Here is a 15,000-nt window from a genome sequence, read left to right as displayed (position 1 = left end):
ATTTTCTTGGGATTCCAAATCCAACTGTGGCGATGGTTCTTGGTCTTTACCAAGTGTCTTCTATTTCTCCTGAACATAGTTCCTTGGAGATCTACCTCGTAGGAGCGAGGTGCTACTTGTTTGACAACCGATCCCTTTCTCCACAGCTTTTCTTTGTCTGATGGCAGCGGCTTCATGCGCACTGTGTCTCCAGGTTGAAGCTCAGGAAGCTCTTTTGTTCCTTTGTTGTAAAGCAGTGCTTGTTTCGTCTCTTTCTTTCTTTGAGCTTGTCTTCAGTTCCCTCCATGATCTTTGGCTGTAACAAAGTTCCTGCTGTAGGTAACAGTGTCTTCGTGCGTCGTCCAAACAATCTTTGTACTGGTGATGATCCAATACTGGGTGAAGGTGTGTTGCGCCAGTCCAAAATGTCCAAGTATGGATCTTGTCCACTTGCTTTTGCTTTGGTTAGTAACTTCTTGGCTGTCTTTACAGCATTTTCAATCTTGCCATTTGATTGTGGATAGTGTGGTGAGGACGTTTGGTGGTCAAAATGCCAGGCGGATGCAAATTCTTTGAATTCTCTGGAAGCAAACTGTGGTCCGTTGTCAGAATACAGAGTATCAGGTATGCCATGGCGTGCGAACTGATTCTTGAGAGACTTGATAACAGAACTTGAGTTGATACTGGATAATTGGTTCAGTTCAAAGTAATCTGACCAGTGGTCAACGATGATGAACCACTCTTTGTTGTCAAAACTGAAAAGGTCTGTTGCAACATGAGACCAAGGGCGTTTAGGTGGATCATGAGGTATGAGTGGTTCTTTCTGCTGGTTTGTCTGATAAGTGTTACATGTTTCACATTTAGAAACACAGTCCTTGATCTCGGCGGTCATGCCAGGCCAAAACAGGACATCTCTTGCTTTATTTAAACAGCTTTCAATACCAAGGTGGCTTCAGTGTACTTGCGCTATCATGTGGGGCCTTAGCGATACAGGTACAATTACTCGATTTCCTTAAAAATATCTCCTGATTTCTGATGGGACTTCTTCTTTTGTTTCTGGCCAACCAATCTTGATAATATGTTTCAACTGCTGAAGACCTTCGTCAAGTTCAGTTTTTCTTCTGAGATCAACAAGGCGTTCACTTGTGATTGGCAGAAACTCGACCATGTTGATCTCTTCAATGGATTTGATTAGATACTCTACCTGTTTGACTGATAAAACCTCCGACTTCAACTCTTCTGTACTCGGCTTATTGGGAAGGAATGCTCGACTGAGTGTATCAGTAATGAATAGTTCCTTTCCAGGCTTGTACACTATATTCCAGCTATACCACGGGAGCTGTAATAACATTCTTTGGAGCCTTTTGGGGGCTGGAAGCAGAGATTTCTTGCAAAAAGCTCTCTAGCGGCTTGTGATCTGTCTGTACTGTAACTGGTCTACCATAAACGTACTGGTCAAAGCGTATGCACCCGTGAACTATGCTGAGCAGCTCTTTCTCTATTTGAGCATAATTTCTTTCAGTACTCGTGAGTGCTTTTGACGAGAATGCTATAGGCTTACCCTCTTGCAGTATGACAGCACCAAGTCCAGATTCCGATGCATCGCACTGCAGAGTTACTTCTTTACTGGGGTCGAAATACTTCAACACTGGTTCTCTTGTGATCAACTGTTTCACTTGCTTCCATGATTTTTCGTGTGCATCTTTGTCTAATGGAAGTCTCAACGGTTCCGTCACATCAGACAGGTTAGGCAGAAATTTTGCAAGATACGTAATCATTCCAAGCAGCCTTTGCAGGGCCTTCTTGTCTGAAGGGGTAGGCATTGCTACAATTGCCTTGACTTTACTTGTATCCGGCTTGAGGCCATCAGGGGTCAGTACATGACCGATGTAGGGCACTTCTTGCTTTCTCAACTGTAACTTCTTTGGATTCAACTTGATATTCTTCTCACGACATCTGTCCAGGAGTGCAATTAGGTTTCTTTCATGATCCTTAACCGCACTTTCATAGGTGTCACCCTCGCCAACACAGAGTATGTCATCTACAATGTCTTCTATACCTTTAAGACCTTGTAGGCTTTCATGGATTCTTCGCTGGTACTCTTCTGGGCCTGTTTTGATTCCAAACGGTAAGCGAAGCCAACGATAACGGCCAAAAGGTGTATTGAACGTGGTCAAGAGTGACGACGGTTTGTCTAGCTGAACTTGCCAGAATCCATTCTTTGCATCCAAAACTGAGAAGACTTAAGCCTTGCATAGCCTAGTGGCCACGTCTTCAATGGTGGGGAGAGGATAATGGGCTCTCAACAGGGCTCTGTTTAAATCTTGTGGGTCAATACAAATTCTTAACTTCTCTGGCTTTTTGACTAGAACCAAACTAGACACCCAATTCGTAGGTTCAGTAACGGGGGTGATAACTTTCTCTCTGACTAATTTGTCCAGGTCTTCCTTTAAACGGTCTCTCAGTGCTACAGGTACTTTTCTAGGGGGGTGGACAACAGGTTTTACAGTTTCATCAAGTTCCATATGGTATGGGCCATCCATGCATCCTAATCCCTCAAAAACATCACTGTACTCTTTCAAAATTTGATCCCTGGTTAGAACAATGTGGGCAGTTTGAACCTTGTCATTTACTGTGTTCACAGTTTCTGACTCTGAAATGTCACTTGCCATAACCTTGATTAAGTTCAGTTCCTGACATGTCTCAGCACCCAATAGAGGCCTCACATGCTCATCAATTATAAAAAATCTGCATCTCTACTCATCTCACCTTCGGCACATTTTAGAGTGCACTTTCCAAGTGGAGTCATAGTGGTTCCATTGTACATCTTGAGTATTGCAGATGTTTTCGTCAAATAGAGATCTTTGGGATCCCCCATAATGCTTGAGAATTCTTTTAGTGATAGCAAATTACAAGTTGCTCCACAGTCCAACTGAAACGTAACATCTTTAGCATTGTTTACTTTGACTGATGTAAACAACTGTTTTGGGTGTTTCTTTTCTTCAACGGCACTGACTTGATAAGTTATTACATCAATAGTATACTCTTCAAATTGACTCCCATCTGAATCTTCTTGCACATAATTCAAATTCTGATTGGCATATAAATTACGACTGGACTGCCTTCCTCCTGTACACTTCGCAGCAAAATGGTTGCTTTTTCCACACTTGTTGCACTGTTGGCCATATGCAGGGCACTTTGATCTGTCTGGTACATGTTTCCTGCCACAAAACTTGCAGTCGATCTGCTGAGCACTTCCGTTTGCTGATTTCTTCTTCTCTTCTTGTTTCCTTCGGAAGAATTTTTCTTTCTTCTTCCCCACTGCATTAACCTCGTGCAAGTTTTGCATTTGTTTCAACTGGCTTTGGGTTGCTTCGGCAGCTCGTGCAATTTCTAGAGCTTTATTCAGCGTCAAATCTGGGACTCGCAGCAAACGCTCTCTCACGTTGTTATCAGCGATTCCAAACACGATGCGGTCACGTATCAATGAATCTTTCAAATCTTGAAATTCACAAGAGTCTGCCATGTTTCGTAGAACTGTGGCATATTTATCAATGGGCTCCCCACTTTCCTGTTCACCCGAAAAGAATAAATACCTTTCGTAAATTGTATTCTTGCGAGGCTCACAATACTGCTCAAAATGCTCTAGAACTTTATCCATTTTGACTTTGTCTTCGTCACTGTCCCACGTGAATGCACTGTAAACATCTAGCGCTTCGTCACCGATCACGGTGAGAAAAGTTGCTACTCGAATGGGGTCTTCCTTTCTGGCTGTTCCGATAGCTAGCTCATAGTTACTCCACTTTTGTTTAAATCTTTTCCAATTCTGAGATACATTTCCACTTGAAAGCTGCAGAGGATCCGGTGGGTTTAACAGACGCCCGGCCGCCATTTCACACCACGCGGTTTCGATTTATGCGAACAGCAACGAACCAATGTGTTAGTCCTTAGCTTCAAAACGAGCAAACTTAACCAAACAGTCTTTAATCAGCGAAAACTCAAATCAACTTCAATCAACTTACAAGAACGTCACCCAAACGTTTTATGAGTATGCGATATTATGTTAGCGGTATTGACTACTACTTCATAATATCACAGTTCTACCGAATATCATACATCAGAATCAAACAGGTTATGTTGAAGATCGCTATATTGGTGAGACTATCCGATCAATTTTCGATATAATGGAATTTACAGACTTTAAGAACATTCCAGGTATCTTGATTTTCATTGACTTTAAAAAGGCTTTCGACTCTTTAGAATGGTATTATCTTTTCAGTTGCCTCGAGGCTTTTAATTTTCGCCCCAATTTAATACATTGGGTCAAAATGTTCATACAAATATTCAATGCTGTGTAATAAATAATGGAATGGCATCAGACTATTTTACTTTAGAACGTGGTGTGAGGCAGGGTGATCCCTTGTCCCCTTACCTCTTTAACTTAGCTGTTGAAAGCTTGGCAATCTCCATTCTTCAAAATGTTGATATCAAAGGAATTAAAATAGGAAATCACGAAGTCAAGTTATTGCAATGCGCAGACGATACCACAGCAATCCTGTCTGATGAAAATTCTGCAAAAACGTTATTTGAAGAACTAGAAGTATTTAAGAACTTCAGTGGGTTGGAGATAAATAGCTCTAAAACAGAAGGAATGTGTATTGGTTCGCCTAAGAGAAAAGATGAAAAACCGTTTGGTATTAAGAGCGAATGCACAGAAAAATCGAGCAAACCGTGGCCACAGCTCAAAACCTAACCTACCCTCATTTTCAGTCTGTAACAAGGTTTTAATGAGTTTATAACACTGCTGAGGTTTAAATTTCAAAATGCGGCCGAGTTTGAGAATTATTTGAGATTTTCGATTTCAACGGTCTGCGGGCCTGAAATTAGCCGCCGAACACGGGAAAATAGCCCAGTGACAGAAATGAGCTGACTTTCATAAACGAGCGAATATATTGGCAATCTTCCACTTAAATCTCAAAAAACAGATATCTAACAATTTTTGAACGGCACATTTTTTAGATTTAGAGAACAAAATATCGACGAACGAGCACAATTTTAAAATGTAATTTGCATAATGCTAAGAATACAACAATTTTCCGCTAAAACCAAAATCGAATTTTCTATATGGGGGAATTCTCCAAATCACCCCCAAATCCCGGTTACTACCCAATGAGATACGGTACTTCAACATTATCTGAAAGTTAGTCTGGTGTTCTTGTGAACGCTTGTAAAATAGATTGATTATTTTGAGGTTATTTTGCCCCAAACAACCGCTAATTGACCCCAGGGTCAATTGACACGTGCACGTCACCTCAGTTTTATGCGTCGATTTGAGCTCGCTAAAAGGGAGAAACTAACAATATTCTTTTTATATGTACCTGTTTTAATGAAATGCATGCAATCTTCAAAAGGAGAGGCCGTTCAATGGGAAATTTTTGTTCTTGAGACCATGTAGATTGTAGCATGGCGTCTGCGAGCGGACCTGAGTCTAGGTCTGTTTTCCCGTGACTGCGAAATCAGAATAACATCATGAAATAATTCTCGCTCGAACCTTCGTAAATGAATCAGCTTTGCAGTGCCTCACCTGAGATAAAAAGTGGGCCGAACAGGAAAACATTCTAGCGCAATTTGGATCCTTTGCAGCACGTAGTGTATTGCTAAGCGGCGACGGTATCAATGACTTCTAATTAGTTAATCACCTCCGATTACGTGACCAGGCAATTATCGATTGTCTCCTGCGAAAAGTAAGTGCACGGGAAACCAAAGCTTTCGGGATACAGTAAATATATTTTCCTGTATGACCAGCTGTCCTTTTGTCCTATTTTAAAAGTGGTAAACTAAGATGGTTAGCAAATATACTGTCCTACTTTTAAGAATGGTACAGTAACTGAATGCTCTGTTCTTCTGATTTTACCCCCAACCCCGGAGTGTTCAGAAGGTATATTTGCACTACGCATGAAAGGCAAAGGCGGTTTTAAGGCATGGACTGCCAATGGATTAGTCAGACTTGTCATGAGGTGTATTGAACAGAAAATTGCGGGCATGATATTTCTGCTATTGTATGTCCATTAAGTGATTTTCCAGTAAACATTATTTTTTGACTTTTTCAACCCCAAAAGATTTTTCCGTTCAGTTCTTATCTATGAGATCCAAACTTAGTTAAATTTCTATAATTTGTTGTTAAATGCAATTCTGCAAACAACTAAGTATTTAATTTTGCGGAAAAGCTACATGAAATTGTACTGTTTAGCCGTAAATCATTAAAAAGAGAGAGCATCATGCTTTCTCTTTTCAAGTCTAGTAGGACTTAAGCAATGGCATTGCTTAAGTCCTAGTAATTGTTCTCCATGTCTGCTAAGGAGGAAACAGTTTGCTTTTTACAAGAAATTGTTCTTGCCCTTTGCGGTTTCAAACCAAGGATAGCAGCAAGTCTGTCGTGGTCATATACCGCTACTTCAGTGCAAACGAAGCATAGGCACACAAGTCAGCGCTTGCGTTTTAGTCAGGTGTCGAAAATGAAGTGGAAAATTAACCCCAAGGGCGTCCATGTTGATTACTACTAGAATATCAGGGTCAGAATTTGAGTGCTAGAATGGGAAGGAAGGAAGAAAAGGAAACCGCCGCGCACACCTGTTAAGTCTTTTACAAATGTCTCGTCCTGACGGTTTCAAAGAAGGGCGTTGTGGCTGCTATTTAATTTACAGCGTCTGATGCAGGTGTCGAATTAATATTACAGCAACTGGAAACGTGGCCACGCCTGCTGAAACTGAGATCGCTTGTAGGATGAACGGCTATAGTTTGGTATATTTACGACGGCGTTTTGTCCAGAGAACTGAGTTCCTAGTTTTTCTTAACGAAGGGATGGGGCGGGTCAAGTGAATAGTTCGGGGAAAGTTTCCTCTCTTTAGGGGGGTGGGTTATATTTGTTGATATCAGGCGTTCTGGCCTGGATAGAGTCGTTGTAGAGCTATTTTTTCTTCGGGGTATCGGTTTACTGGAAGCTGAACAAGGAAAAGTCAGTGGTGCATTTATGGAATGATAGAGATTCTCATGGTCTAATAGTGCGACGATTAGACTTCTGGGAAGGTGGCAACGATCTAGGCCCGCATTAAATTCATGATAATTGAAGGTCATGATGTGGAAAAAGCGAGTCAAATGGTGGATGCCATATGCAATCCTCGCGGGTGGGGGCGGTGTACCTGGCCTTAACAGTTGCCCCTGCGACAGAAGGCAAGCATGCCCAGATTGTCCACGGGTTGCTATGAGACTGTCCCTTTCTTAGTACCCGTTACCTGTCTTAGACCCGGGCAAATTCTGCAAATTTCTCGAGATATACGCGATTGCACCATCATTTTGGGATTTTGGTTTTAGCGGTATATTGTTGTATTTTTTAGCATTATGCAAATTACATTTCAAAATTGTGCTCGTTCGTCGATATTTTATTCTCTAAATCTAAAAAAAGTGCCGTTCAAAAATTGTTAGATATCTGTTTTTGAGATTTAAGTGGAAGATTGCCAATATATTTCGCTCGTTTATGAAAGTTAGCTTAATTCTGTCACTGGGCTATTTTCCCGTGTTCGGCGGCTAATTTTAGGCCCGCAGACCGTTGAAATCGAAAATCTTAAATAATTCCCAATTTCGGCCGCATTTTGAAATTTAAACCTTAGCAGTGTTATAATCTCATTAAAACCTTATTACAGACTGAAAAAGAGGGTAGGTTAGGTTTTGAGCTGTGGCCACGATTTGCCGATTTTGCTCGATTTTTCTGTGCATTCGCTCTTAAATGGTCCAGTGAACCCATCAAAGCTTCAGGAACCTTTTTTACATATGACCAATCATTGCTTTACGAAAAAAACTTTCAAGAGAAGGTTGACAGCATAAAGAAGTTGACAAATAAATGGTCATCTAGAGGACTGTCCATTTATGGTAAAGTAACTATAATCAAATCATTACTTATTCCAAAACTAGTTTTTTTATCTTCGGTTCTTTCACCTCCAAGTAAAATCATCAAACAAGTGAATAGTATGATTTTCTCCTTTTTATGGAATGGAAAGGATAAAGTAACGAGGCTCTCTTCAATAAACAGTTCTGACGACGGTGGTATAAAAATGACAGATATTGAAAGCTTGGACAAAGCTGTACAACTAGCTTGGCTAAAAAGTATTTTCAGCGATAACGAAAGTACGTGAAATTCTGCTTGTTACATCTCCTACGTAATGTTGGTGGTCTTTTACTTTTTAAATGCAATTACGCAATGAACGATCTTTCAATTAACTCGGTTTTCTACAGAGAACTCTTAGAATGTTGGTTAGAGTTTCGAAATCTCTTGTTAGCTAACAAAGAACGGCTCTGTATAATTTGGAATAACAAAGATTTAAGAATAGATGGAAAACCAGTCTTTTGTAAATCTTATTACGGCTCGGGGATATGTATCATTAAAGATCTCTTGTTCAATCTCGACAATATAGAATCCTTTAATGCAATTCATAACATAGTTGAGAAAGCTAATTTTCTTACATGGACAGGTCTCAGGCACGCAATTCCTTCTATTCTGAAAACAAGAGAGTACACTACCTTTACAGAAATACTTATTTTACAAAAAGGAATGAGATTTTTGACATGGCGGAAAAGAAAACGAAAGACTACTACTCCTTAATAATATCAAATAAAGCACAATTACCCAGTAATGCAAAGAATTTAAAACATGATTGCTTACAATATAGAGTTTTAAATTCAATACTTTACACTAATGCAAAACGTTTTAAAATTGGATATCTCCAGCATGACAAATGTACTTTTTGCAAGACTGAACAAGGAACATTATGTCACTTTCTCTTTTACTGTCCGCACTGAAATATGTTGTGGAAAAATGTTGAACAGTATTATATAACAATATCAAAGGAATTTCACGTGTTGTGTTTACGAGAGGTTATAATTGTAATAACGATGTCAAAATGCCCGTTGTCAAATTATCTGATATTAATTGGTAAACTGCATTTATGGGATTGCAGAAAGAAACAGGTACTTCCAAACATCGAAGGTTTCAAATTTAAAGTAAGAATTAAATACCAAGTTGAAAAATATATTTCCTGTAAGAATAAATTAGAAACCTTTTATGAAAAATGGCCAAAAGACATTCCCCCTTTAATTAAGTTCGTGTGCATGTAATTAAAATTGTAATCTTTTATTACACACCTTTTTTTTCTGTATTGGTTTTTTTGTGTGTTTTTGTTTTATTTCAGAGTGTACTTAAATAAGTGTTAATTTCTCTTTTATCTACATAATTAAGTATTAATTAACTCCTTGTAAAATAAGCCTCATTCAGCAATTGCGCGGCTGTTTTTTGGCTGTAATGTATATAATTGTGAAATGTAGATAATTGTAAGTATGTCTGTTATTGCGGTTGTTTAGAATATCGTAATTAGTTTCTTTTTAATTAGTTCTTTGTAATTAGAGTAATAAATGTCTTGAATAAAAAAAATAATAATAAATAAAATAAATAAAAAATAAATGCAAGAATACAGCCTCGAAAACATCATTAACTTAAAGTGCCATGGATAGAGTGTCATCGAACAAAAAACCTATGCTCTTTGTAGTCAAAAGACAAGTGATTGACTGGTCACTGATAACACGGGAACCAAAGGTTGTTTGCGATGAGAAAATGAACAAACAGTACGAATGTGTTAAAAAGACATATGGCGTAATACTCATCACTAAGGGATGGTCCGCCTACAAGAGTGACACGCATGGAGAAACCTCTTCACCTATACGCTATTGATGACACCATATTATTGTTAATAAAAGGGTGTTGGTGTTGCTGATAACTCAAAAAAGCTATATTTGATCAATGGAAAAGTCTGTACAGACCTCCAAGAGGGAATTGAGGATTGAGTTATGAGCAACGTCCCTACCCTTTTTTCATGGAGATAAGGTGTCATAAACAGCAATTTTAGACTAATTTCCCCAATTAATTGATAATATCACGTATTCCTTTGGACGAATGAAACTTACCTTGGCTTTAGTAAGGATGAGGCAACATGAAACGGATGTCACCATGGAGTTGTACAAATCATCTCCAACGTCAATCTGAAAAAGAAATCTTCATCACGAATAAACCATTTCTAGAACTCACAGTTTAAAGCAAATCAAATCCAATTCTAAAAGCGATTTTTTTGTCTTCCAGTTTGTTTTTTCTTATTACTGACTTGATGAAGACAGTTAAAGATTTCACCAGAACGTTACTATTCTACAGTTAAAACAAAAGATCAGTCTAGGCTTGCCTGCTAAGTATATATTACTTTGAACGGCTCCAAAAACGCAAATAATGAAAACAGAGATCACCTAAAAATGCCAAGAATCACTTAATTTCAAGTGTCTATTATTTAACCTTAAAAATCTGTTATAAACAAAACAAACAAACACAATGGAGCTGAAAATGCTTTATTTCAATTCTGATTGACTATTGCAAAACGGTTTTCTATTCTACCTCAATGAAGTGACTAAAACATGATACCACTTAACTTTTCAGCTTTTGGTGATCAGATAGATACCAAACCTTTTGCTTACGCTCCAATAATCGCTGTCATCGCTCTTAAAAGTATACGAAAAAGTATGTCTGTCTGCTAGCGCTAGTTCCAACGCGCTGTTCAAGTCCGTTAATTATTCGCGCAAAGGAAAGGAACCCACATTTGAAAACGGCTTGGCCTTACGGTAAGGCCCAGGGGAGACCCTTCGCTATTTTAAAGACAAAACGGTGAATTGAAACAAGCGACTAACAATTGCTCGCAATTAAAACAAACATTTTTCTTCAAGAAACAAGAAATCAACTTTTTCAACCTCGAAAACGATTACAAAAAAAGTAAAATACAAAGTAATGTAAAAAGAATCTATTGACAAGGGCAATTTTATGCACAATTACGGGTAAACTAGCTCTCTTTTGCAACAAGCACAATATTTACTTACCCCTCCCTCCATCTCCTCATTCTCCTCATTTTTAGTGTTTTTCCCACCACCACCACCATATTTCTAGTGCTTTCCTCCTCCTCCTCCTCCTCCTCCTCCTCCACCACCACTACCACCACATTAGTATTTTCCCCCCACAACATTCTAGAAAAGACTAAATAGTACTAACGGTTTATTTTATACAAATGTCAACAATAGTGGTTTCCTTCAGCTGTTAGCAGATTGTCCTGCTCATCACCGTCAGATTCTTTTAAATACAGCTACTCCACAGCAAGTATTTTAAAATATACTTAAGGAATACATTTCCAACCAGAATGGCGTTGAAGCTGACGAATTCCTAGAGCAAGAGGAGGGCACTGACAGCAACGGAGCAACAACAAGCAATTTCGAAAACACTGCTGTTACTCAAGCTAAAATCCCTGCAAACATTTGAGAATTCAAATGCGTACAAAAACATTGATCATGAAATGCCCAAAATACTTTTGGCATAATAACTACAATTTGTTCTTTATGCAATGACCAGATCTCTATTAACATAAAACACGTAAAAGAGGACTTCATTGGCCGTGAAGATTGTGGAGCGAAACTTCAAGCGTTCAAGATGATTGATTTCAATGCCTTTGAAATGGCTGCGTATTTTACTCTTTCTGTAATCGTTCAAGGCCACAAAGCTTTCTTTGTGTCTTACGAAACGTGCCTGGTTTTATTGCAAGCATTTAATTGTTAAGAATTGGTTCTGCTTAACGCGCGTATATCGAGTTATGGATGCATGCGGGAAGTTTGGAGAGCACGAGAAAAGAGTAAGAGTTGCTTTTGTGCTTGCTTAACTTCTCAAGTGCATCCATAACTCGATATACGCACAGCTACAAGCATGAACCAATTCTTTTATAACACAGCTAACAAAAACACTTGCTTTTTGTTTCACTGCAAAATTCTCGTAACGCGCGGCACAGAAAAAAACGCTTCTATTGGTTGGTTACAAACACACCGCAATCGTCTAGTTTGGAAAAAAACGATCAATGGAAACTAAGAAGAGACAAAGGTAAAAGAGTCCACCTTAAGTTAAAATACTCAAATGTTCGTAAGAAGGCGTGGGGTATGGTTTGGATTTGTTGAAACGATGTTTATGTTTTACTTGGCGAAATCCAGGAAATTTGTTGTTTCACACCAGGGTTCGTACCCTTTTTTGAACAGAAAGCACTTTTAAGGACGTTCATTTCTCATTTTTCAAGGACTCCATTTCGTGCAAAAAAGAGCTTTGAGTTCATGTCTTTTTTAGTTCTTCCACAACATGAGCAATTTTATCCTGAAGGTCTTTCTGTTACGTTATATTTATTTTCATATTAGGCACTTGAGAAACTGGGTTGGATAAGGTTAGCACCCAAATTAAAGGTTTTTTCGGCACTGATTGCAATTTTCAAGGACTTTCAAAGCCTTAAATTTTTATTTTAAAATGTAAGCACTTTCAAGGTGCTTGCAAACCCTGTAGCAAAGACAACCGTTGTCCTACGTTATATTCATTTGCAAACAATGGTAGAATGTCGTTACCAAAATTAAAAACAAAAGTTATGGGTTATGTTCTTGTCCAACTTTTCTTCTAAAGTGTGCCAGAAGTGTTATTAGTAGTCAGCTGGCATATATAAATACTGAAATACAACATAGCGCGCGTGCTTGCCCTATATAAACAAAGATTTTTTCATGATGACGTGTTCAGCTGTGTTTTTCGTCTCTTTTCCTAAGTACTCAAAAATCAACGGCAATGATGAAAAACTTTCTAGATTTTTTTTTTTTTTCGGAATTTAGATTTGTTCTAACCACTCAAACCAACAGCAAAAGCGGTGAAGATGTACGCAAATAATAGAGCCTGAATGATTCGTTGAAAAGTCTGCCGTAAAGACTGACATTTAAGTGGGAAAAGACCACAAATTGGTCTGTGTCGGAAAATATCTAATTTGTATAAAGTGTCCTCCGTTTTTAACGCTTGTTTATCCTTTAAAAAACAAGTTAATTATAAAGTAAGCTCGATAGCGAAAAATTATGCCCGTTTGTTATCGCCGAACAATGCGACTGAAGCAGGAAAATTTCTCTTGCAATAACAATAATGACAAATATCAAGAAATCCAATTATGTCATATTTCGTCCGCATCAAAGGATACTTCCCTATCAACCTAAATTTTGGGTATTTGACAACGACAATCTCAGGTTCTTTTAGAATGCAAAGAATATATCAAATACCTACGTTTTCTAATAGACAAAAACCTAAGCTGGAGAGAACACATTGATCTTGTCGCATCGAAAATTAGTAAAACTACAGGAATTATCGCTAGATTAAGACATTTTATAACAGAGTACCAATCTTTGATCTATCCCTATCTTAGATGTGGCTTAATCTCTTGCGGTCAAGCTACAAATAATAAGTTAAATAAACTTTCTATTTTCTAAAAAAAGGCTCTTCGGTTAATGCAATTTTCACCAAGGAGAAAAGATCAAGCGATTCCTCTCTTTATCACAAGCAACATCTTAACCTATGGGTTTTCTATATGTTGAATCAACCTGCAACCTTATGTACAAAGTCAAGAAAAAAAAAGTACACCAGTTAATTTAAGAAACGTCTGACGAAATATCAGATATAAACTCCTATAAGACAAGGTCAGTTACCGCCGGTAATTTCTACATTAAACACTCAAGATTAGAAATACAAAAGTCTTCCTTTTCAAATTTGCAGCCAAAGCGTGGAACGCAATACCAACACATTTTAAACAGCTTAATACAGTAATTTTAAAAAACCAATTGCATGAGACTCTCATGCAGATCCTAAAGGACCAAGACGGGTATCTTGCACCACTCTCCATTCTACATGACTGGCCGGCTTCTCTTAGTATTTTGTGCTTGTAAAACATGCATATTTAATTTTTACCATTTTTCTTATAACACTTTTTTTCTTTACATTCTATTCTTACGAATCTACCTAACTATTTATAATTATTTATTTATTTTATTTTTACACAACCCGCCTTGAATAGCCTTTGCTACTTGCAGGTTGTGTTTTAATTTGATTTTGTAACAAGGAGTTTGAACCCCAGTTGTTGTTGTCGTTTCAATGACTCAGGCTCTAGTTTGCGAAAGATCTTCACTGCTTTTGCTGTTGATTTGAGTGGCTAACCTTAACCTCGATATAAAAATGCTAAAAAGGTCTTTATCATTGTCTTCGATTATTGGAGACTCAGTAGAAAAAAAAACGAAAATCCGACTTTCATAGACACAACTGAACTTGTCATCTATCTTATTTACGTCCAGGTGTGCGTAATAATTTTTTTCATAGCAACTCAAAAGGATTTATATAGAGCAAGCACGCGCGCTGTTACAATCGCAAGTTTCAATTGGTCCTTCTTAAGTTTTCTATTTTTTTTTTAATAATAAGTAAAGACTGCTTCTTGGGGTTTTACTGTAGAGGCAAGCCGTATGCAAAAGTTAGCTCTGCTCCTTTTCTTGCATAATTAACTGACGGAGCTTGAACCATCACGATATGGGCTTTAACCACACGTATCCGGATATCTTTGAAAACAGAAATTTCTTTTTCTGTTTTCCAAAAAATATGCGCCTACACGTAGCGTATTGGAATCATTTTTGCTCATCCACACAAAAACGATTTAATGATGGAAATACGATAGCATCCCCTACAAGGTATGTATGATGTATGACATCATATTTGAGAACTTCCGTTTTTCCGTCTGTCCACACAACTGACTCTACTATTGGAAGGGGAGCGCTTTCAAAACCTTGCGTTTTTGGCGCCCGAAAACGCCGTTTACGTGTGGACAGAAGGCTAAAACGGAGAAAAAAACCCTCCATTTTAAGAATATCCGGACACTTCTGAACGAGGGCATAGTCATTTCATCGGGATAGAAAGGAGAAAACGGTTTTGTAACAGTCAATCAAGATTGAAACAAAGATTTTTTAGTTTACCAGTTTACCTCCGCGTCTGTGATTTGTTTTATAACATATTTTTAGTTGCCTGCGTGCAGACGTCTCCTGCAACAAAGGAAATAGGAGACGTCT

General features: G+C 38.2%; 1 protein-coding gene across 2 annotated transcripts in view; it reads right to left on the bottom strand.

Moving 5' to 3' along the window:
- The window catches only part of LOC140945680 (pleckstrin homology domain-containing family M member 2-like), a 202,316-nt gene that overhangs the window by 36,227 nt on the left and 151,089 nt on the right, over positions 1-15,000 (bottom strand). For both annotated transcript variants that reach the window (XM_073394713.1, XM_073394721.1), the window contains exon 23: positions 9,991-10,065. In XM_073394713.1, the coding sequence (XP_073250814.1) occupies positions 9,991-10,065 (75 nt within the window). The remainder of the gene's footprint in view (positions 1-9,990; positions 10,066-15,000) is intronic.

The sequence above is a fragment of the Porites lutea genome, chromosome 1, assembly GCF_958299795.1.
Source record: "Porites lutea chromosome 1, jaPorLute2.1, whole genome shotgun sequence".
Classification (NCBI taxonomy): domain Eukaryota; kingdom Metazoa; phylum Cnidaria; class Anthozoa; order Scleractinia; family Poritidae; genus Porites; species Porites lutea.
The sequence above is the reverse complement of the archived record's forward strand: the minus strand, read 5'-3'. Positions and strand labels throughout refer to the sequence as shown.